Here is a 25,029-nt window from a genome sequence, read left to right as displayed (position 1 = left end):
AAGATTCACCTGTCTCTGCTGAATTAAAGGCGTGGCCACCGCTGCCCACCAACTATTATTGTATAATTATATATGTGAGCATGGTGTGTGTGTGTGTGTGTGTGTGTGTGTTGAGAAAGAGAGAGAGAGAGAGAGAAAGCAACAAAGTATTGAACACTTGGGAAGGTTGGAGGACAACTCCAAGGTTGATTCTCCTTCAACCATGCTTGTAGGTCCTAGAGATGGAACTCAGGCTTAATTGTTGAGCTATCTTTCTGTCCCTAGATGTTTTTTTTATTTTTTTTTGAGACGGGGATGGGGTGGGTGGGAAGGTGGAACTCGTAATGTATATACCAGGTTGACCTTTAACTCATACCGGCGCTTTGGCTGCACTCCAGCTTTTTTTTTTTTTTTTTTCTTTTTTGAGACAGGGTTTCTTTGTGTTGCCCTGGCCGTCCTGGAACTCGCTCTGCAGACCAGGCTGGAACTCACAGAGATCCGCCTGCATCATGCCTTCGGAGTGCTGGGATTAAAGGTGTGCGCCCAGCTGGACTCCCGCCTTTTGATCTTCCTCCTCAGATGTCTGAGTGCTGTGATTACAGGTGAGCATCCACCACTTTATTATGGAGTTCTAAATGTTCTTTATGTATTCTGAATACTAGTTCCTCATGCTCATAGACTTTATATATTCCATAGAATGGCTTTATGAACTGTAAGAAGAGGCACCAAATAAACGCAGGAGAAGACAAGAAAAGGACAGAGGGGCGATGCTCTACAACTCTACCCAAACTCACTAAGTCCCGGGCTAACGGAGGAATGAGCTTACTGGTACCCAAGAGCTGATTGTCGGCTCCGCCTCCCGCCCTTTGACCCGCGCCGTTTCCGGTTGGAGACGTGGCTTGGGGCCGCCATCTTGGCAAGAGTCGAAGCGGTGGAGGCTCCTGTCAGGGGCAGCAGGTCCGTAGCGGCCAGAGCGCCGCTTCTTTGGGCGGAAGCTCGAGCCCCAGCTGATCCAGAGCGCGGAGCGCCACACCTGCGACCTCACCATGGTAAGCCCCGGGCCGGGCCCGCCTGCCCTGTCTTCGCCGGCTGGGCCGGGACTGCAGGAGCCGCGCCCGGAGCCCCGCTGTCGGCCCGGGCTTGGCGCGGCCTCCGGGAGGATCGGAGCGAGCTGCCGCGCCCACCTGGCCTCGGGCCGCAGCACCGGCGCGTCCTCCCGACACTCCGACCCACTCGGGCTGCTGCTTGTCCCGTGGGCCTTCCGCCCTCACGTCCCGCCGGTTCCGTGCGAGCTCCGGGTCCGCAGGGCTGGGCCTGTTGGCCGCCTCTTGTCGTCCTGTCAGCACTTGGTCTATCAGAGCTCTCTTTTTCTCCACCCCTTAATCGAAACGGGGGAAGTGGAGGCCCCACGGGAAGTGGTCACTTTGGACGCCCGTTTGTAGGACCCAGGTGTCCCCGAAGCGTCTGTGCTGGTGTAGCGCGTCCGTGTGTCTTTGGCCGCAAGGCTGAGTGGAGACTGTGTATAGAACATTGAGAAACGGAGTGACAACACAGGGGTTCTGTCTTCAAGGAACCTACCGTTCGGGTGGAGTGACATGAGTGTGGCATATTGTAATCACAGGTGTTGGGTGGAGTAGGAGGGGTGGGCTGTACCTGGGGATCTGTTAGGTGCCTTCGGAGGCTTTATCTTGTATACTCATCTGTTACAGAGATAGGAGACATTACTGTGGGTGAGGATGGGGAAAAAGCAGAGTCGGCTCCACCAAATCCTGTTTTATCAACTGAAATCTGGATATTCGTGAAATAAAAGAGATTCTACGTTTTCCAGCGATCTAGTAATTTATCTTTTGAAGAAGTTTTTTCAAGGTTCTTTGAAAGCATACCAAAGACTTGACTATTTTAGTACTTGTCATTCTAAGTTCTATTGACAACTTTTTTGATAAAATGTTTGATCTTTACCCACTGTAAGGCTTTTCCCCCCCAGCCTCAGGTGTATTAATTACATCAGGTAGGTTTGCCTCCCAAAATTTGGCATTAGACATAAAATTTCCAAAACCTCAAATACCCACCCTAAACCTCAATTCCTCAGGGTTGATTTGTTTTTGTTGTTTTCTTTGTTTGTATGTTTCTCTTTTATGTTTTAAAATGTTTTGAAGATCCTAGTTATTTTTTATTAACTCTTTAAAAATATTACGTGCCTATGTGTGTGTATGTATGTGTACCACATCCATGCCTGGTGCCTGAAGGAGGGCAGACAAGGGCATCTGGTCCCCTAGAGCTGGAGTTATAGATGGTTGTGCATTATTGTGTGAGTGCTGGGAATCAAGCCCCCTGTTCTCTGCAAGAGCATAAGTGCTCCTAACTGCCGAACTGTTTTTTTAGGCAGCTTTAATTCCGGCAGGCAGATCTCTATGAGTTTTCCTGTCTATATACTGAGTTTCAGGCCAGCCAAGGCTTCATAGAACCTAATGAAAATTAGAGTAGAAGTAGAAGAACTTACCTTTCAATATACTCTTTATTTCAGTAGTTGCTAAAACTTCATTAGATATGACTAGGAAGAGAAGCTTTATTATGTTGAGGCATTTAAGAAGTGTTGGGCTAGAGATATGGCTCAGAGGTTAAGTGTACTGGCTGTTCTTCCAAAGGTCCTGAGTTCAGTTCCCAGCAGCCACATTGTGGCTAATAACCATCTATAAAGAGATCTGGTCCCCTCTTCTGGTGTACAGGCAGAATACTGTATAAATAATAAATATTTTTAAAAAAAGGAGGTAAGTGTTAATTTTGCAGAAGATAAGTTTATCTTGTTCAGAGATGACCTTTCTAGTCAATATTAGTGATGGGAAGCTGTGTCACCTGCATGAACCCTATGACTTATGTTCTAGGTGTTTTGAGGTTTATCTACATTTAGTATAGGGAACTTTGATCCTGCTTCAGGAGTCTTATTTGCTTATATCTGGTTAACAAAATGACTCAAATAGAGTCTCAGAGTTTCCCTACTTGAGATATTTTTAACCTACTGATTTTGTGGCTGTTCTGGAACTCACTGTGTAGATCAGACTGGCCTCAAACTTACAAGAGATCCACCTGTCTCTTGTTTCCTCAGTGCTGGATGGCATGCCCATCTTACGCTCCTGTTTTATCTTTACATACTCAGTCCCTGGATTCATCAAATGTTATTGTTTTTATCAGTTAGAGGTAATCTCCTCTGTCCACTCTCTTAGGTTTCTGAGTATATAATGCCTTATATTACAATGCTTAACTTTATTCATATATTTAGTAATTAGGCTGCTTCTGAGCAGAATGTCAATGTTTCTTTTTTCTTTAAAGAGAGAGAGAGAGAGATTATATCCCAACAGTGAATCTTCCCAGATGTGTCAAATCTTCTGTTGTTGCTTATGCTTACAAACACTTGGAACTCTGTATTGTTAGAACAGCTGTTAGAATACTGCTGATGCTGACAACCCAGCTCTCTAGGATTGCTGCATTCTAGACCACTGACTTTGAGGATAGCCAAGGCTACCCACAGAAACCCTAGCTCGAAAAAACAAACGAACAAACAAAAAACTCCATACTGCTTAGCTTTCCGACCCCCCTCATGGGTATTGAAGGCCCTCTCTTCCTTCTGCGATTATCTTGTTAAATCAGTGGAAGGTAGCAGAAGGTTGTGGGTCTTAACTATTGCTCAGTGTCAAAACTTATGTGAAATAGCAGGTTATGTAGATTTTCACTTTACAGCTTGTTTGCATGTCTAGAAGGGTCAGTGGGATGGGAAGGCTAATCAAAGGACAGTTCAACTTAATTAAAGGTTTCATATTCTAACTAAAAACAGAAAGGAAGCTCAGGGCCTCTTATGCACCACTTGGTTTCCTTTTTCTGTGACAAGTATATAGTCTAAGCTGACTGCTCCTCCTGCATTAGCTTCCTAAGTGGTAGAAATAGGCGTGTGCTCCTACAAACCTTTAATCTGCCTTATCAGACTTCTTTGACATGGAAATCTCTATTTTGTTTTAAAGAAACATGTTTGCTCTGTTGTCTATGGTTGTGCCAAAGCAGAGTGCAACCCAGCTCTAAATCATAATTGACTAATCAATAGTGTGAGTATACTAGTGAGATGGCTGGTGAGATGACTCAGTAGGTGAAGATACTTGCCACCATAGCTGACAACCTGACTTCAGTTCCTGGAACTCAAAGTAGAGGGAGAGAAGTGACTCCCTCAAATTGTCCTGTGGTCTCCACACAGGTGGGCACCGTGACATACACACACCTACACATAGCCATGATCAATCAATCAATATAAAGAATAACTATAGACTTGGGAGAAAATTACTCCATGCATGCTTCTGTATAGCGGTGGTAGTGGAACCTCACTCTTTACACATTCTAGACAAAAGTTAATTTTTGTTTTTTGATACAGGTTTCTCTGTGTCATCCTGGCTTTCCTGGACTCTCTGTGTAGACAAAACTGGCCTCAAACTCACTGAGATGGACCTGCCTCTGCCTCCAGTGCTGGGAGTAAAGGAGTGAAAGGCATATGCCACCACACTTGGCTAATTTTTTTTTTTTTTTGCTATTATGAAATAATTGCTTTTTTTTTCCTTTAGCCTTAATTTTGTCTTATAAATTGTGTGCTGTAATTAAAGGAACAATGAAGTATAGTTTGAAAGGCATAGTAATGTCACTGAGTGTGCTATTGAATGGAAGCTCTCCTGAGGTGCTAAGAAAACAAATGTAAGAAATAAGCAAGGGGCACTTATTTATTTATATGTTCTTGGCAGGTGCTGTTAGCAGCAGCAGTCTGCACGAAAGCGGGAAAGGCTATTGTTTCTCGGCAGTTTGTGGAGATGACCCGAACTCGGATTGAAGGCTTATTAGCAGCTTTCCCAAAACTCATGAACACTGGAAAACAACATACTTTTGTTGAAACAGAGAGTGTAAGATATGTCTACCAACCTATGGAGAAACTGTACATGGTATTGATCACTACCAAAAACAGCAATATTTTAGAAGATTTGGAGACTTTAAGGCTCTTCTCAAGAGTGGTAAGAGACTGTAATGCTGGATTACACTGTGTTGTATGACATTTTTTGTGGACGTAAGTTTGACTGTAAAGTAGTTGTTAGGATCAGTTTGTGAACTCTGTACCCCAACCCACATCTCGACAATGCAATTACTTTTTGTTGTTGTTATTGTTTGTTTTTGTTTTATTTTGGCTTGGTTTTTGTTTTTTTGAGGCAGGGTTTCTCCATGTAGCCCTGGCTGTCCTGGGCTCGATCTATAGACCAGTCTGACCTCAAACTCATAGAGATCTGCATGCCTCTGCCTCTTGAGTGCTGGTATCACTCACTCAGGTATGTGCCACCATGCCTGGCTCAGTTCCTTTTTTATTTTTTAATGCCTGCTTGTTTGCTTTTTTTCTTATTTATTTTGGAGTGCCTTATGCATCTATGCAAGCAATCTGTCACTAACCTACACCGCATCAGCTACAGCTCTTTATTCTGAATGAATAAAATTCAGCAGATTCTTGTTGGGTACCTTCCTAGGCTATAAATATTCTTATAAGAGAACGCAGACTTGTTCTTTCATATCTTAGTTTGTGTTTCTGAAATTTGCTGCTTGGACCCCCGCCCTGGGTGGGGGGGGTTGTCTATGTCTATCTGTTGTTGTGTAGACAGGGTCTCACTATGTAGCTCTGGCTGGCATGAAGCTTTCCGTGGTAGACCAGGCTAGAGCTCCTAGAGATCTGTCTACCTCCTGAGTGCTAGGATTAAAGGCATGTGCCACCATGCCCAGATTTGGAAATGTTTTTAGATTAAGACTATGGATACAGGTAAACACAAACACTTTCAGACTTCATCTCAAATTCTAGTTTAATTTTTTAAATTCTATGTATGAGTGTTTTGCTTGTATATATCAGTATGCACCACATGTATGCTTGGTGCCCAGGAAGGTTGGAAGAAGGCATCAAGTCTCCTGGAGCTGGAGTTAGGAATCTGCTATGTGGGTGCTAGGAATCGAACCTGAGTCTTCTCTAAGAGTAGCCAGTACTCTTAACTGTTGAACCATGTTTCTCTCCCATTTAAAGGAAAGGCTGAGAAAGGCTTCATATTTCTGTTCTTGTTTTTTAAATTTTTTTTTATTTATTTGTTTGAGACAGGGTTCTTCTGTGTAGTTCTGGCTGTCCTTGAACTTGCTCTGTAGACCAATCTGGCTTTGAACTCACAGAGATCCATGTGTCTCTGCCTCCAAGTGCTGGCATTAAAGGCGTGCACCATCACTGCCGAGCTGGACTTACTATGCAATTAGTGTTTTACCTCCATGTATGTCTGAGTGAGGGTGTCATATCACCTGAAATTGAAGTTACAGACAGTTGTAAGCTGCTATGTGGGTGCTGGGAATTGAACCCAGGTTTTCTGGAAGAGCAGTCTGTGCTCTTCCACCACTGAGCCATCTCTCCAACACCATTGTTGTTTTATTAGTTTGTTTGTTTGTTTTGTTTTGTTTTCAGACAAGATTTCACATAGCCTTCGCTGGCTTTAATCTTGCTATGTAACCAAGGATGACCTTGAATTTACACCTCCCAAGTGCTAAGATTTATTGTTTTTGAAACTTGTGTTTAAAAGACAAGACTTTCTAAGCTGCTGTGAGAATCTTTTTTTGTTTTGGTTTTTAAAGACAGGGTTTCTCTGTGTAGTCTTGCCTGTCCTGGACTCGCTTTGTAGACAGGTGGGCCTCAAACTCACAGAGATCTGTCTGTCTCTGCCTCCCAGAGTATACTGGGATTATAGGCATGCCGCACCATACCCAGCTGCTGTGAAATTCTTAATCTTTGTTTTCTGTTACTGTCCATAATTAGATCCCTGAATATTGCCGAGCCTTAGAGGAAAATGAAATATCTGAGCACTGTTTTGATTTGATTTTTGCTTTTGATGAAATTGTTGCCCTGGGATATCGGGAGAATGTTAACCTGGCACAGATCAGAACCTTCACAGAAATGGACTCTCATGAGGAGAAAGTATTCAGAGCAGTCAGAGAGGTAAGTGAGGCCTTCTGAGACTAAAACTTTGTGTCTTTCTCTTAGCTTTCATTAATCTGGTTTTCCAGGTTTTGCTTGCTAATGTAGACTGTACTGAAAGCTACAAACAAATATGTCTTTTTCCACAGACTCAAGAACGTGAAGCTAAGGCTGAGATGCGGCGTAAAGCAAAGGAATTACAACAGGCCCGAAGAGATGCAGAGAGACAGGGCAAAAAAGCACCAGGATTTGGGGGATTTGGTAGTTCTGCAGTGTCTGGAGGCAGCACAGCAGCCATGATCACAGAGACTATCATTGAAACTGATAAACCAAAAGTGGCACCTGCACCAGCCAGGTATTGTCAAGTGTATTACCAGCAGCCCTAGGTGGCAGAGGAGGGCTCTGAAAGTGTGTGTTTCTAAGCTCACTATAAATAATGAAGGACTTAATGAAGTAAGCTGTAATACTAAATTTGGATACATAAAAGACAGGAATAATGAGACATCTGTTATTTTCCTTTTGTTTATAAGAGAGTTCTACAAATTACACCATGATTTCCTCATTTCTTATGACAGTTTTATATGGAGAAGGAAGGATAAAGGAATATTGAATTTTTAAAGATTATTATTTTATGTGTATGATTGCTTTGCCTACATGTATGTATGTGCATCATATTTGTGCCTGATGTCTGAGAGGCCAGAGGAGGGTGTCAGATCACCTTGAACTGGAGTAATAGGTGTGAGCAGCCTTATTGGTACTGAGAACTGAACCCAGATCCTCTGCAAGAGCAGCAGGTGCTCTTGGAATATTTTAAAAATTTTGATTTAAAAAAATTTTTGTGCATAGTCATTTATCAGAATGGAAGATGGTAAGTTTTCATCAGACCACTTATGATTATAAAATTATAACTGTTGGGACTGGAGAGATGGCTCAGAGGTAAAGAGCACTGTCTGCTCTTCCAGAGGTCCTGAGTTCAATTCCCAGCAATCACTGTGGCTCACAACCATCTATAATGAGATCTTGTGCCCTCTTCTGGCCCATAGGCACACATGCAGGCAAAATATTGAACACATAATAAATAAATAAATCTTTACCAAAAAACAAAAGCAAAACTCAGTTATGTTAAGAAATTTTTATATTTGGGTACTTGGTTCTTACATATTAGTAACGGCGATCCATTTGTGCAGGTTCCTGTTGCACCATCAGTGTTCTAGTTGTCCACCAACACTAGGAAATAGGTTTCCCCTTTGGGTCTTCACAGTCCTTTAGAGAGCTTTTAATTAATGTTTGGGGGTTTTGTTCTTTGACTATATATTTACTTGTTTTGTGTTCTTTCACTTAGACCTTCAGGTCCCAGCAAGGCTTTGAAACTTGGAGCTAAAGGCAAGGAAGTAGATAACTTTGTGGACAAATTGAAATCGGAAGGTGAAACTATTATGTCTTCTAATATGGGGAAACGTACCTCAGAAGCAACCAAAGTGCATGCTCCACCCATTAATATGGAAAGGTAAGCAGTGACTTCTTCAAGAAAAAAAAACAATATAATTTTTTTAATAGTCTTTTTAAAAATTTGTTATGTTTTTCTTTAAGATCGGTTTTACCATGTAGCCCTGGCTGGTCTGGAACTCAACTGTGTAGATCAGGCTGGCCTCAGACTCAAAAGAGATCCTCCTGCCTCTGCCTCTCAAATGCTGGAATTAAAGTTAAATATTAACATGCCTGGATATTTTTATTATGTTCAGTTATGTGTATATCTGTGTGTGGGTTTATAGACCACAGGTGCCTGAAGATGCCAGAGGTGTTAGCTCTCCCTGGAGCTGGAGTTACAGGTGGTTTTGAGCTACATGACGTGGGTGCTGGGCCTCTCCTCTAGAATAGCAGTGTGTGCTCCCCACTCCGGTGCCTTCTCTCCACCCCTTAATGTTGTCCTTAAATTCTATTTTGTGCTAGGGATCTAACCCAGAACATTTTCACAGGCTGCGTATACTCTCTACTGCTGAGCTGCATACATTCCAGCCCCATATTTTTGGGTCTTTTAACTTTTACTAATTTAAAATTTTTATCTGGAACATATTCCAGATATTACCTTAAGGTATGTTTTCCATACTCTAATCATCATTGGAGACTCTCAGCCATCTAGTTCCTATGACGTTTAGAATTTGCCTTTTATTGACCAAAGTAACTTTTTTTTTTTTTTAATTTTTTTTATTTATACAGTATTCTGTCTGCATATAGACCTGCAGGCCAGAAGAAGGCACCAGATCTCACTATAGATGGTTATGAGCCACCATGTGGTTGCTGGGAATTGAACTCAGGATCTTTGGAAGAACATTCAGTGCTCTTAACCTCTGAGCCATCTCTCCAGCCCAACCAAAGTAACTTTATACCTATTGTGTAATATGTCTCTTAAGCATGGCATGGTGGAACATGCCTGTAATCCCAGCATTTAGGAGATGGAGGTTGGAAGATCTGGAGTTCAAGGCCAGTCTCAGTTATTTGAGAACCTTTCTCAAAGAAAAAAAAAAAAAAAACTCAAATTACAGAGCTAGAACTATATTAACCCAATATTTTGTCCTGTCTTTTTCTAATTAAAGATATACAGGAAAGTCAACCTTTAATATAAAATTTGTAAAGGTCTTTAAAGCAAATTACCATGCTACCTTTTAAGTATTTGAGTCCAATACAATTTGATTTGTCTTTTATCTCCGGGCTGAAACAATGGTTGATGGCATTTTTAAGTGATAGGTTAATCAGGTTTCATATACTCAAGACGAAAAATGTTTGTCCTTAATTCCAGACCTACAGTTATTGATAAGTTTTGAGGTCAACTGAAAGATGAGTCTGGGAGGAAACCACTATCAGGTGTGCATAAAGGGGTCTGTTTACTCTTTGTGTTGTTCTGTTCTGTTAGAAATGAATAGTTACATTTGGATGAGTCTCTTCACTCACTAAAGTACTTGTGCTATTTTGGTTTTGAGAAAAGCTGAGGCTTCATGCTATTTTATTTTATTTCATTTCATTTTATTTTTTTGTACGTTGATGTTTTGTCTGCATGTGTGAGGGAGTCAGATCCCCTGGAACAGGAGTTACAGACAGCTATGAGCTGCCATGTGGGTGCTGAGAATTGAACCTGGGTCCTCTGGAAGAGCAGCCAGGACTTACCCACTAAGCCATCTCTCTAGTCCCATACTTTTAAAAAAAAATAATTTATTTCTTTGTATTTTATATGCATTGGTGTTTTGTCTACCTGTATGTCTGTGTGAGGGTGTCAGATTCCCTGGAACTGGAATTACAGACAGTTGTGAGCTGCCATGTCAGTGCTGGGAATTGGATCCAGGTCTTCTGGAAGAGCAGCCAGTGCTCTTAACTACTGAACCATCCCTCTAGCCTCCATGATTTATTTTTAATTATGTGTTATGTGTATGGTCTGTGCATGTGTGAGTGCAGGTGCCCACAGAAACCAGAAGAGGGCATTGGTATCCCCTAGCACTAGAGTTAAAAGCTGTTGTGAGCTCACTCCACATGGGTGCTGGCAGCTGAACTCAGGTCTTCTGTGAGAGCAGAATGTGTTCTTAACCACTGGAGGCTTCACACTTTATGAACAATCATTACATATAAATAAGAATTTAAGACTCTTTTCTAAGTAATTAAGTTATATCAAGCACACAGAGCAAACTCTTAAAGGTTGAAGTGGGGCCCTACATTATGCAAAGATTTAGACTTCTATATTTTTCAATCTGGTGCCTTTGTTTCTGAAAGGAACTATGAGGCTGGGACAAAAAAACAAATTATTCTTTGTAGCCACTGTGGTTTACTTAGCTTCAACGTAATCTAGAGCTGGGAAGATGGCTCAGCAGGTAAGAGTTTTGACTGGCTGCTTTTTTAGAGGACCCAAGTTCAGGTCTCAGCACCCACAGGGTGAGTCACAATCATCTATAACTCTAGTTCTGGCTTCTGCAGGCACCACACACACACACATACACGTGTATAGAGGAACATTTCTTTTGTAGGATAGGTATAGACTGTGCCTACTAATTGCTCATAGCAGTAGCATTGTTTTTTATTGTTATATAATTCTAACTTTTATAGTAAGGAAAAAAATTGAAGATTTATTTATTTATTTATTTTACAAATATGAGTGCTATATCTGAATTTATACCTGCATGCCAGAAGAGGGCATCAGATCCTAGTATAGATGGTTGTGAGCCATCATGTGGTTTATGGTAATTGAACTCAAGACCTCTGGAAGAACAGATAGTGCTCTTAACCACTGAGCCATCTCTCCAGCTCCTCTAGTTAAAAAAAAAAAATAATAATAATGTTTGTATAAAAGTCTTTCTTGGTCTACAAAGGTAGTCCAGGACAGCCAAGGCTACACAGAAAAACCCTGTCTTGAAAAACCAAAAGAAACGAAAAAAGAAAATCTTTATACGAAGGAGACATATACTTATATCTTAGTTATGTTCTATTGCTGTAACAAATAAAAAACCCATTGTGAACAAGTCAACTTAGAAAGCATTTAATTGGGGGCTGCTTACAGTTTTGGAGGGTTAGTTCATGGTCATCATGGCAGGGAGCATTGCGGCAGGCAGGCAGGCAGGCATGATGCTAGAGCAGCAGCTGAGAACTTCTGATTCTCAGACAGCTGGCAGAGAAAAAGAGCCTAGGTATAGGCTTCTGAAACCTCAAAGCCAACCCCGTAGTGATAAACCTCCTCCAACAAAGACCATACCTTCTAATTCTTCTTAAACTGTTCACCAACTAGGAACCAGACTTTCAAATATGAGCATATGGAGGCCATTCTCACTCAAATGAATTTTCCAGTTGGGTTTCCTCGATAAGTTATAGATAATGAGTAATGTATTCATTTGAGGGCTGGGCTGCTACTCAGTAGTGTTTCCTAACATGGGGAAGGCCCTGCGCTCAATTTTTAGAGATGCACAAGGAGAAAACCCACCCCTGTAACCTTCATGCAGCTTTTGCACCATTGGGCATATCTTGCCTGGCAGGTCAATAGTACAGAATTCAGGGTCCAGTAATGGGTAAGGCCATTCATCTTTTCTCCCCAGTGGCCGCATAGTACCTTCCAGCACTGAAAGCTAACCAACATGGAGGAAGTTTTCAGGTCAGTTCCACCAATTTCTCTATGTCCTGCAACAAAGTGAGTTATATCTTCAACACTAGCCTTATCATCTAGGTAAGGTGAGCAATAAGAGCAGTGGCAATAGCCTTTGTTGTTTTGGAAGCCTTGTATACTGTACTTGGCACAGAGGTTTTTATTTAATAACTCATGTCTAGGGGAAGCATTGTCCACCCTTACAGAGTACCTATATTCAAAATCTTTTTTTTTTCTTTTGAAACATGTGGCAATTCTCTGTAGGAGCCCTGCTTTTGAGACTCCTGCTTTTGCCTCCTTAGTGCTCAGATTGTAGGCATGTGCTTCCATGTTTACTTAAACATATTTTTCATGTCGAAGGTTTTTTCCTTTATTATTTCTCCCAGTATTTATTTGTGTACACACCCCTCCTATGTAGGTAGACATCTAAACTTTTGTTATTAAAACCATTCTTTAGTAGATAACACTTGTGTTGTTTCTTGCATGAGAATTTATTTTTAGGATAAATTCTGGAAAGGCCTTGTAAGATTCTCTATGGCCAGCAGTGTGTCAGTCCATGAACCCTACAGGGACTTGCTTTATCCAAAAGTACAAACTTTTTTTTGGTGGGGGGGTTACTTTATCTTTCTGCAACACAGTTTTTATTATTTGGTAATTACCTGCAATGCACCACAGTCACACTTGCTACCTATTCCTCTCAGGTCTACCCTCCTGCCCTTGTACCCCCATAAATGAACGAAATCCAGTTTGTCTTGCCCATAAGTGTAAAGCTTTTTTAAAAAAAATTGTTGGGCTGCTGAAGAGATGGCTCCCCAGCTAAGAGCACTTGTTACTCTTGTGGAGGGTCTGGGTTGGATTCCTAGTACAACATGATAGTTTACAACCATCCCTAATTCCGGTTCCAGGTAATCTGTTCTCTTTTGATTCCCTCAAGGATCAAACATGTACTTGGTAATGCACGTACATATATACATACATACAGGGAAAACATCCAATGAATAAATCTGTTTTTAAAAGTTATTGTGTGTGTGTGAATGTGAGCACTCTCATGCCACAGAATACATATAAAAGTCGGCGACAGTTTCTCTAGAAACTTTTATCCTTTTGTCCCACTATTGGTTCCAAAAATTCTGGTCATTAAGCTTTGTGCTTTTACCCATTTGGCCCATCTTGGCCCTGAAAGAGTATAAAGCTTTAATTGAGGCTAATCATTAAACTCCAGAGTAACACTGCATTCTGGTTTCTTTTTTTTTCTTTTTTCTTTTTTCTTTTTTTTTTTTTTTTTTTTACTTTTACTCTTTTAAAATTATGTAAAGTTTGTGTTTGGGCAGGGTGTGATACTACACATGAGTGCAGGCACATAGGACTCCAGAAGAGGGCATTGTCTCTCCTGGAGTTGGAGTTACAGGTGATTGTAAGCTGCTCCATTTGTGGTGCTGGCAACCAAACTTGGATCTTCTGCACAAGTAGTATGTGTTCTAACAGCTGAACCATCTCTCTAGCCCTCTCTCTTTCTTTCTTTTTAATGATGGGGTCTCTTGTGGTTCAGATTGGCCTTCAACTCACTATGAGCCAAAAAGGACCTGAACTCCTGATTATCCTCCCAACCCTACCTCTCAAGTACACATACCAAAGCAGTACCATCTCCTATCTGGTTTTATGTGGATCTGGCTATTAAACACAGTGCTTCATGCATGTTAGACAATCACGACCAACTTAACTACATCTCCAACCTGCTTTCTACCTTTCTGACAAATTGATTTACCTTTGCTTTCTAGTGTGCATATGAAGATCGAAGAAAAGATCACACTAACCTGTGGGAGAGATGGAGGGTTACAGAATATGGAGTTGCATGGCATGATCATGCTTAGGATCTCAGATGACAAATTTGCCCGGATTCGTCTTCATGTAGAAAATGAAGATAAGAAAGGGGTACAGCTACAGGTGTGTAGAGACTTCTCACACTGAGTGTTTAAGCATTGTCTGCTTTGCACCGTCCTTGTTCTGGGTTTTTTGTTGAAATTGAACACAGGTTCTTACTTGAGCTAGACAAGTGCAATCTTACACTCAGCAATAGCCTTGACCTTTTTGTTTGCTTTGTTTGTTTGTTTGTTTATTTGTTTTGAAACAGGGTTTCTCTGTGTAGCTTTGACTGTCCTGGACTCACTTTGTAGACCAGGCTGGCCTGGAACTCAAGAGATCCACCTGCCTCTGCTTTCTGAGTGCTGGGATTACAGGCATGGGCCACCCCATCAGGCTTTTGGCCTTTTTAATAAGGTGTTACTGTGTAGCTCTGGTCTAAAATGTTAGTTCTTTAAAGAAGGCTCATCTTTCCACAAAATTAAAAAGAATTGTAATTTATTAGAAATCCTGTTTATGGGCGTTATAAGCCCAGAGAGATTTATTTCCTCTGTTACCCCTTTTCCGCCCCTCCCTTTTTGATGGGTGGTAGTTGAGTCAAGTTCTCATATAGGTCAGGCTGGCCTCAGACTCACTATGTAACAGAGCATGACTTTCAACTTCTAGTTGCTTGATCCTCTTACCTCCTACTGTAGAGTGCCAGGATTGCAAGCAATTGAACTCAGAGCTCTGTGTATTCTAGGCAAGTACTTTGTCAACTGAGCTACATTTTCAGCTTCCTTTTCCTCTTTCTTTTTTTTTTTTTAATTTAATTTTATTTTTAATGCATTTGTTTATTTACAGTGTTTGTCTATGTTGTGTGGTTGTGTATGTGTGTCTCTGTGGGCATACATGTGCCATGTCGTGTGTGTAGAGGTTAGAGGATAACTCTCAAGTGTTGGTTCTCTTCTCCTTCTGTGTGGGTTCCAGGGACTGAAGTCAAGTCGTTGAGCTTATGAGCAAATGCCTTTACCTGCTGAGCCACCATGTTAGCCCCTTCACTTATCATTCTGACCTTCAGGTTTCCTTCTCTTTTCATTTCAGACCCATCCAAATGTGGATAAAAAACTTTTTACTGCAGAGTCTCTCATTGGCTTGAAAAACCCAGAGAAGTCATTTCCAGTCAACAGTGATGTAGGGGTACTAAAATGGAGACTACAGACAACAGAGGAATCTTTCATTCCTTTGACAAGTAGGTGTCTCTAATGGGTATGCTCTAATCTTCATTGCCATAGCAAGTTCTTTTTGGCAAAGTGATTGTCTTTTCTTTCTTTTTATTTATTTATTAATTTTCTATATATGAATGCTCTATCTTTATGTACACCTACACGCCAGAGGAGGGTATCAGATCTCAATATAGATGGTTATGATCTACCATGTGGTTGCTGGGACTTGATCTCAGGACCTCTGGAAGAGCAGGCAAGTGCTTTTAACCACTGAGCCATCTCTTCAGCCCATGATTGTCTTTTCAAGTTATATTTTGTATAGTTTAACTAGTCATTTGGGTTTTTTTTTTTAAAGATTATTTTCATGTATGTGTGTCTTTGAGTGAATGTGTGCCACCCATGAATTAGGTACCTGTGAAGGCCAGAAGTCATCGGATCCCCTGGAGCTGGAATTACAGATAGTTTCGAGCCACCATTGTTTAGTTTCCATTAGGAGGCTGTAGGTTTGCAGTTGTCAGTCAGCTTATATTTGCTGTTTTAACATTTTCTACTCTTCCATACCCTTGATATTAGCCCAAAGGCCAAAAAACAATTCTATTCTTTTTCTAAAGCTGAAGTCTTTTTCCTCAGTTAATTGCTGGCCCTCGGAAAGTGGAAACGGCTGTGATGTCAACATAGAATATGAGCTACAGGAAGATAATTTGGAGCTCAATGATGTGGTCATCACCATCCCCCTCCCGTAAGTGAAATTCTTTTAATAATCCTCTTCCCTGTGTTGGTTTACAGAGCTGGTTCCTGGGGTCGGGGATGAATCTTAGAGGCAGTATCTCACTGCATATTCATTCTGAAATGTTTGCTGATTTTCTTCCCCCTGTGGTAATACTGATTAAACCCAAAGACTTAAACACAGCAAGATCTCTACCACTGAGCTACATTCCCAGTCCTTTTTCCCTGTTTTGAGATACGGTTTCACAGGTTTCTAAGCTGTTCAGATTGGCATTGAACTTGTGGTCCTCCTGCCTTAGTTTCAAGCATAGGTGGTCTGAACACTAGACATGACTGATACTTGCTTCTTTAAAAATACCAGTTTTGCAGCACTCTGGAGGCAGAGGCAGGGGGATTTCAGAGTTCAAGGCAAGCCTGGTCTACCCAGCAAGTTCTAGAATAGCCAGGGCTAAACAGAAAAACCTTGTCTCCAAAAATAAAAATTAATTAATTAAAAAAACGAATAAAAAAAACAGTTGTGAAACCTAGTATGGTGGAATAGGCCTATAATTTTAGCACTTGGAAGATAGAGATAGGAGGTCGCCCTAGGCTATGTGTGACCCTGTTTTGAGAAAGAAAAGGGGTGGGATGGGGATCAGTGACTAGTGTAAAAGAAGACAGGCACGTCTGGCTTCCTAGAAAGGGGTAGTACTCCGAACAGAAGTCAAGAGGTAGAGAGGAAAGTACTTGGTGGGAAAAGAGCAAAAAGAACCTTTGCCAGGTGATGGAATGTTCTCTGACTTGAGTTGGTAGGCTTCACAACACAACTTACATTTGTAGGAGTGCATTGATCTGTGTACTTTGATTTGTTTGTTTGGCTTGGTTAAGTTGAATATTTTGAGACAGGGTGTCACTATATACCCCTGGCTGTCCTGAGATCCACTTTCTCTGCCTCTTAGTGCTGGGGTTAAAGGCTTCAATACCATGCCTCATTTTGAAAGGGGTAGATGGAATTTACTTTGAAACCAAAACAAAGAGTTGTAGTGGTGGAGCTGTTTTCTCAAAATAGACTTTGCTTGCTTATGTAGTCATCCGATGGCCAGGAAGACAGGCTACTTCCCAGTCAGACTGCTTTTGCACATTACAGAGTTTAGTCTGTCAGCCTGCATTTTCCTTTTTCTCTTTTTTTTTTAAAGAATTATTTATTTTATGTATATGAGTGCTCTGTCTACATGTATACTTGCATACCAGAAAAGGGCATCAGATCTTATTATAAGTGGTCATGATCCACCATGTGGTTGCTGGGAATTGAACTCAGGACCTGTGGAAGAGGTAACCAGTGCTCTTAACCACGGAGCCATCTCTCCAGCCCCTTTCTTTCTCTTTCACTGAAGGTGGGAGTGTATTTTGGATATAGTATGTCTGTATTAGTTTCATTAAGTCTTCTAGAAGCTTTAAGTTATGATTGACATAAAGTATGCAGTGCAGTAAATTTTGACGTTATACACCTGGGAAGCTGTCAATATAGGCACAATAAACATGTGTCTCAAGCTGGATTTGGTGGTTTAAACATTATAATCCCAGCACTGGGGAGATCAAAGCAGGAGGATCCCTCTGAGTTTGAGTTCCAGGCATCTTTGGCTACAGAGTGAGACCCTATCACAGACAGAATTCCTGTTACATATACATGCACCTCAAGTTTTAAGTTGCAGTGACGTCTTGTGTATTTCACTGGATTCTCAGGGTCCTCTAGAAATTTTGTGTGCCTCAGGTTTGCTTCTTGTGCATCTCTAAGTAGTGTGCATACTGCCATTACCTCAACAGCACAGCTCAGCTTTTAGCCTCTCCCTCAGCCCTGGCACAGGCAGTATAGGGTTTAATTGTGAGTCATAGAGTATTTGTATTTCTATCTTTTTTTTTTTTTTTGGAGGGGGGGTTCCTTTTTTAAAAAAAGATTTAAAAAGATCTTACTTATGAATACAATGTTCTGCCTGTATGTATGCCTGCAGGCCACAAGAGGGCACCAGATCTCATTATAGATAGTTATGAGCTATTATGTGGTTGATGGGAATTGAACTTAGGACCTCTGGAGGAGCAGCCAGCGCTCTTAACCTCTGAGCCATCTCTCTAGCCCCCGTGCCTCCATTTTTATTGCAACAAAATGATACTTATTTCTAGTTTTGTTTTCTTTGATTACTAAGGGGTTTATCTTGACCAAGTCTAATTTTAGCCATTCTTATTTCTGGTTTTTAAAATATGCTGTATTCAAACCACTACACCAATGTTTCCCTTAATAAGATTAACTAACATACCTGCAGTTCCAGCTCTTGAAGGGCAAAAGCAGGAGTTCCGATTGTAAGCCTGTGCTATACAAAAAGACCCTATTTTGAAAACAGTAAAATAATAATTGGGTGACTGTGTTCACAAGTCAGTTGTTCCTCTAGAACAATAGATAGCTACCTTGAATGGTGGTAGGACTTGGGCATCACTGACAGGTTGACTTTGTTGATATTTATTTTACTAGACTATTTTTAGGATGCCACAGTTTCTAGGCCTTTCTGTCTACTCTATAATTATGGCTGTAGTGGTTTCCTGTGTCTTTGTTCAATTTTTGCAGTGGCCTGAAGAAGAAGAGATCTTTAGAAAACATTTTACCCTAGTGTCTGTAGCTAATCAGATTAGAAGTCAGAGTCAGAATTGGGGTACAGAGAAGGAACAAACACTGTAAAATTGATGGGAAAGACTTAAAGACTTTTGCCACCCTTAAAGTAGTCTTTGTTTTCCTTACTTAACCTGCCCCTAATGTAAGCATTGAGTGTCACTGGTGAACTAAAAGAAGGTAAATTTAGAATGTGTGGGAGCGGATGACACTGCCTGCCAGCCATTTGTGGGAGTGCAAAGTACATACTAACTAGCCCTGATTCTTCTGTGTCCAAAGACAACCATGTATTTCTTCTTCCAGTCTATTTCTATTTTGCCCAGATTTTGTAGTTATGCTTTCATTTTTCATTTACCAAATAAATTCACTAAATTATAAATCAGATACACTCACTAGCATTGTCTTCAGTACGGCTTGAAACTCTTTTCGAAAACAACGCTTCTTGAAGATCCACATTCACCTATATTATTGGTGTGTAAAGCTTCCCCCCACTAACAACCTGCTTTATTTCTCATTGTTATTTATTAAAGAGTTTCATTGTTTAAAAGTCTTTAACAGAGCTAGAGATGTGGCTCAGAGGTAAAGAGCTAAAAAGATGGCTGCTTTTCTAGAAGTTCTGAGTTCAATTCCCAGAACCCACATGGTGGCTGGTGACAATCTATAATGGGATCTGATGCCCTTTTCTGGCATGTAGGCCTACATGCAGATAGAACACTCATATACATAAAATAAATAAATAACTTTTTTAAAAAAGTTCTTAACAGGCTAATGAACCATGAGTGATTTTTACAATGAAAACATGACATTTGCAGTATCAGTTCCCTGCTAGCTCCCAGGTCTAGTCAGCCCCCAGAGCCATATCCTAAACGCCTATGTTGTTATTCTATACATCTTTCTCTACAAAAGGGAGCAAAATTATATACTTAGCCAAGGTGTCACAACTTTGATCCTTGAAGTTACTAAGCAGCATAATTTTTAGAAAATTTGAGGCAGAATTTGAGATATGTGATCAAATTTGAGGTTGGTTTTACATTGAGCAGCTGTTTCTCATTACAGATCGGGTGTTGGTGCACCTGTGATTGGTGAGATCGATGGGGAATATCGGCATGACAGTCGGCGAAATACCTTGGAGTGGTGCCTGCCAGTGATTGATGCCAAAAATAAGAGTGGCAGCCTGGAGTTCAGCATCCCTGGGCAGCCCAATGACTTCTTCCCCGTTCAAGTTTCCTTCATCTCCAAGAAAAATTACTGCAACATACAGGTACTCTGTTGTAACAGAAGGCAGGTATGGGAAAGGCAGGACAAGTGTCTTAATAGGTAGCATGTCCAGACAAAAATCAAAGCTGATATCTTCTGATTCTAGTTACGACTCACTCATCATATTTCTTATCTTCTCCCCCCTCCCTTTTTACAACAGGGTCTGATTATCTAGTCCTGGCTGTTGGCTGGCCTAGAACTTGCTATGTAGACCAGGTGTTCCTCCAGCTCATAGAGGTCTGCCTTCTAAGGGCTTTTTTTTTTTTTTTTTAATTTTCTGTTCGTAGGGGCTAGAAAGGCAGCTCAGTAGTTAAAAGACTACTTACTGCTCTTGAAGAGAACCTAGGTTTGGTTCCCAGCAGCAACATGGATGTTTATGATCATCCATAACTCCAGTTCCAGTGGTTCCAATGCCCTCCTCTGCCCTCTGTAGGCACCAGGCACATACATACACACACATAAAATAAAATAAATCTAAAAAGAAAGAAAATAATTTTGTGTGTGTGTGTGTGTGTGCGCGCCAGCACATTTGTGGAGGACAGGGGACAGCTTAGTGGAGTCAGTTCTTTCCTTCTCCGCACACTGCTGTACCTACTGAGCCATCCTGCTGGCCTCAGATTTCTTCTCTAGATAAAGTTTAGAAATAAGTAAAATGTTTTATATAAAAGTACTTACTGATTATACATGATTCATATGCATTAAATTCATTCTAACCTCATGTATCTTAAAATCCATTTTTCTATGGCTTTGCAGCGCCTTGTTGTTGCTTTACCTTTTACCCAGGAAATAAAAATATGCTAGTTGCTGGGCACAGTGGTGCATACTTGTAATTTCAGCACTTGGGAGGTGGAAACAGGAGGATCGCTGAGTTCAAGGCCAGTTTGGTTTACAAAGCAAGTCCAAGACAGCCAAGGCTACATAGAGAAACCCTGTCTGGGGAGGTGGGGGCGATGAAAAGAAAAGAAAATCCATTAGGATTGAATAGTGCCAAGATTCCAACCAGGACTTCAGCATGCTAGGCAAATGCTTTACCACTGGGTTACACTCTTAGCCCCAAATTTTTTATTTAGAAGCAAAATTATTGCATAAGACTAGGAACATGGCTCAATGGAGAGTGGTTAGCTAACATACCACAAGCCTTGGGTTTTAAAAAATGTGATTCTGAGGTGAGCATAGTGGCTTACGCCTATAATCCGAGCACTTGGGAGGCAGAAGCCAGTGGATCTCTCTGTGAGTTCAAGGCCAACCTGATCTACAGAGGGAGTTCCAGGACAGCCAGGCCTACACAGGGAAATTCTATCTCAAAAACGAAAAACAAAACCCAACAACAGCAAAATAAGACTAATCTTAAGCCAGGCAATGGTGGCACATGCCTTAAGGCAGGCAGATCTCTTTGAGTTCTGAGTTTGAAGGCAACCTGGTGTACATAGTGAGTTTAAGAACAGCCAGGGCTTCACAGAGAAACCCTATTTAAAAAACAAATAAACAAAAAAGAAGAAAACACTAGTCTTGGAGCTGGAGAGATAGCTCAGTGGTTAAGAGCACTGGCTGCTCTCCTCCAGAGGACCCAGGTTTGAGTCCCAGTGTCTAAATGGCTGCTTACAACTGTCTGTGGCTCCAGTCCCAGCTGATCCACTCCCTACTTTAGGCTTCTGCTGCCACCAGATGCACAAATGGTGCACAGACATGCACGTAAAACACCCGTATATGTAAAGGAATATTTAGAAAAGAAAAATCTTACAACATAGTGGGGTGTTGGACACAAGAAACTGAGATGGATTTAATAATAAGTAATACAGGAGCTTTAGTGTGCTGCATTTATGATCAGAATGTTAAATTGATCATCCTTAGAGAATGTGTGACTTTCCTGGGGTTTGTATGGCAGAGCGGGACCTTGCCACTCATTCTGGCTTTTACTTATGGCAGCTGCTGTCTTACTGCAGCAGTTGCTTTTCTCTTGAGAGCAGATTAGGTCATGCCACGAGCTTCAAGTGTGAGCTGAGTGCTTTTTAGTATTTCTAAGCTACTTTTAGAAAAATGTATGTGATCTGTAATTCAACATCTTGTAGACTCACAGTTCTTTTTTCTTACCTCCCCCACCCTCTCTCTGTTTTCCTAGGTTACCAAAGTGACCCAGGTAGATGGAAACAGCCCTGTCAGGTTTTCCACGGAGACCACTTTCTTAGTGGACAAATATGAAATCCTGTAATACCAAGAAGGGAAGCCGAAAAGGAAGGATTTCAGATTAATAAAGAAGAAGCCAAAAGTGGCTGAAGAGATTTTCCAAATTTACAAGCCATTGGAGACCCCTCCTTTTTTTTTTTTTTTTTTTTTTTTCCTGATACAGTGCACATTCTCTGCGTGCAAGGACCCTCAGCTCACCCCCAGTGTTGCAGTGTCACAGAGACATTTTTTGACAAAGAAAGGACACTGACATAAAGGGAAAGGCTGCTGATTTCTTTGGCAGATTTTACTGGCCAACAGGAAGCAAGCTGTCCAGGGAATGCCCCAGTAAACAGCTCTTCTGCCTTTACCTAAGGCTCCTTTTATTTTAAGCCCTAATTATAGTTACATTTCATCCTTTGTTTTAAAAAGTTTTCTCTATAGATATGAATCTTTGATGCCCCTTTCCTTTCAGTCTTTCCTTCAGTACACTCAGTCACGCCCTGGGATCATCTGTTTGTAGGGATTGTGTTCAGCACTCCTAGAACAAGGTTATCTAACCCATCTTGACTTTAGACAGTACCAGTGAACTGCTTAAGGGATGTGCAGTCTACAAGTTGAAATACAAGGTTTTCTTGTGTCCTCTCCTATATCCATCAATTGCTCCATTTCTTGTAAGCCCTGCCCTTCCCATTGTGGGCAGTGCTATGAATCCCACTGGTGTCAATATTAAAGGTAGCTGAAAAGCAGCTTTCAGATACACAGTTTTTCTAGATGCCTAATAAGATGGCTACATCTAATTCCGCATATAATCATGTCTGCTGCTAGAGCTGTCCAAACTCAGTTCTCCAATTGAGTTGAAGTATAGTCACTCAAGGTATCATAGTCCTTAGATTCCTCATGTCCACCTCCACCCTCCACTTCCAAAATGCTCTTTGTTCCAGCAGAAATGGGGCTAGTGAGTCTGTCATTTCCCATTAGCCCCAAACCACTGAAGAGGCCCGATGCTCACCGTTTGAGTGGTAGCATTTTGAGAGGCAGGTGATTATATTGGTCTGTGTCGAGGGGTTACTCAAATATACCCCATCTAACCTGACATTTACCACCTGCCGATCTGTCCTTGTTTCTGAAAACCTTTTTTATCCTCAGCCTTTTTGGTGTCATCATGTAGTAATTGTTTTTAAGCTCCATTTGATCTATTACTTTTTCAATGGAGGCTGAATCATAGGCCAAGCATAGCACTGAGCGGAATGGATGATCAGTTGCTGCAAGGCTGCAGGCAGTAGCAGTGGGAAGCAGTAAATGACAGTAGATGACTTCCACACTCCCAGGTGGCTTGACAGCAGAGCTTTCCCTCTGAACACCTGGACCTCCCTGGCAAGAATATACTATCCATAAAGCAGAGCAGTCACGAAAAAGGCCCTGGCTGGGATGGCTTGCCAAAGAAATTTCTAGCCTTTCCCTTTCTCTAAACTGCATCAGGGAAGAATCCTTATCTCTAGCTTGCTTTTCATGTGAGGTTTTCTGAGGAAGGGGACTGGGATAAGAAGTCTGTCATGTAGTTAAGTAGACAAGAAATCTTATTAATCTAGTTGTATTTCAGAGTTGTTTGTCCCTAAGATTTTTAAAGTCAAGTTTAATTTCACAAAGACTTTTTTTCTGAAATTACTTTTGGGGTAATATTTAAAATGAGAGGCATTTTGTAACCCTGTAAAATACATAGGGAATATAACATTCCAATGTACACAACGAAGGCAAATTCTTTAATCAAATAAAAGAGTATTATAAAATAAGATGTTTACTGGACTCTAACTTTGATGTCTGCTTGCTGATTCATGATACTGGAATAGGATCTAAAATTAAAGATTAATGATTGGTTGTTTTTGTTTTTTGTTTTTTAAGAAAATAATCTGGGGTTGGGGATTTAGCTCAGTAGTAGAGCGCTTGCCTAGCAAGTACAAGGCCCTGGGTTCGGTCCTCAGCTCTGGAAAAAAAAAAAAAGAAGAAAATAATCTATCCAGGTGTATTCATTGCTTTGTCTCCATTTTCTAGGTAGTGTGCCTTTCTGTTGTATGTATTTGAGTACACACACACACTCCTGACTGTAGTTTTTGTGTAGGACTGAAGCTTCTTAGAGCTTTTGGCAGGTCTGGAGTCTTCATTTTGTTGGGAGCAGTTGAGAGTCAATCAAATGAAGCGTTCTTAAAAGAGTAGCAGTCTGCAGTACCCTGGAGCCTTCCCCTTGTCAAACAGTGATGAGTAAATGGCCAGGAAGTTAGGGAGGATGCTTTAGGAATTGGGTATTCCCTCAAAAGGCTTCTTGCCAGACATGGTAGTACATTCCTTTAATTTCAGCACTTGGGAGGCAGAGGTCGGTGGATCTCTATGAGTTTGAGATCATCCTGGTCTACATCATGAGTTCCAGGCCAGCCAAGGCAACATAGTGAGACCTTTAAATAAATAAGACTTCTTTACTATCTTTTATTTGGAAAAATATATTGAATATCAACAAATTATTTGGAAGGCAGATTATTTTTCATAATTAAGTGTCAGGGATGATGTTTTTCTTTAGTAAAATAGTACCTGATCTAATAGTGCTAAAATGTGGCTTACTTTCATGGACTGTAACTTGAGGACCTGGGTTAATACTGGAGTGTACTGTGGCACAAATGTACCCCGTCCCCACTTAAGTAACAGTAATAAACTTTAAATTAAAAGGGAGTGGGACTTCAGAGATCGCTCAGTTGGCAAAGTGTATTCCATGTAAACAGCAAACATACGCGCTGAGTTCAATGCCCAGCACCCTTGTAAAACCTGGGTTATGGTAGCTTGACAGTGGTGGCACACACCTTTAATTCCAGCACTCGGGAGGCAGAGGCGGATTTCTGTGAGTTCCAGGCCAGCCAGGATTATATAGTGAGTGTCTTTTTCTTAAAAGATTGCCTTGTAGGCCTAAAAGCAAAGCCTTATGAGTGACCCCTACCACACAGATGCTTCGTCACAACCACACCCCTCCGTTCCTTTCCTTGCACCCTTTGGTAGACATACTGGCAACTCTGGTGCTTTTCCAAGA

At 41.2% G+C, this 25,029-nt stretch overlaps 1 protein-coding gene across 1 annotated transcript; it reads left to right on the top strand.

Moving 5' to 3' along the window:
* Positions 1-865: 865 nt before the first annotated feature.
* Arcn1 (archain 1) lies at positions 866-23,749 on the top strand. Its single transcript, XM_021637940.2, has 10 exons — positions 866-1,028; positions 4,755-5,018; positions 6,833-7,012; positions 7,141-7,346; positions 8,334-8,498; positions 13,886-14,051; positions 15,051-15,198; positions 15,803-15,911; positions 19,593-19,797; positions 21,913-23,749. The coding sequence occupies exons 1-10, from the start codon at positions 1,026-1,028 to the stop codon at positions 22,000-22,002; spliced, it is 1,536 nt and encodes a 511-aa protein (XP_021493615.1). The 5' UTR covers positions 866-1,025; the 3' UTR covers positions 22,003-23,749.
* The last annotated feature ends 1,280 nt before the right edge of the window (positions 23,750-25,029 follow it).

Source organism: Meriones unguiculatus, chromosome 1 (genome assembly GCF_030254825.1).
Source record: "Meriones unguiculatus strain TT.TT164.6M chromosome 1, Bangor_MerUng_6.1, whole genome shotgun sequence".
Lineage (NCBI taxonomy): Eukaryota > Metazoa > Chordata > Mammalia > Rodentia > Muridae > Meriones > Meriones unguiculatus.
Note: the sequence above shows the minus strand (reverse complement) of the source record. Positions and strands in the feature narration are given on the sequence as shown.

Excerpts from the sequence above, each read along its gene's own strand:
- Arcn1 (XM_021637940.2), top strand. Across the intron at positions 15,199-15,802 it reads ATCTTTCATTCCTTTGACAA|TTAATTGCTGGCCCTCGGAA; the intron begins GTAGGTGTCTCT and ends CTTTTTCCTCAG. Across the intron at positions 15,912-19,592 it reads GTCATCACCATCCCCCTCCC|ATCGGGTGTTGGTGCACCTG; the intron begins GTAAGTGAAATT and ends TTCTCATTACAG.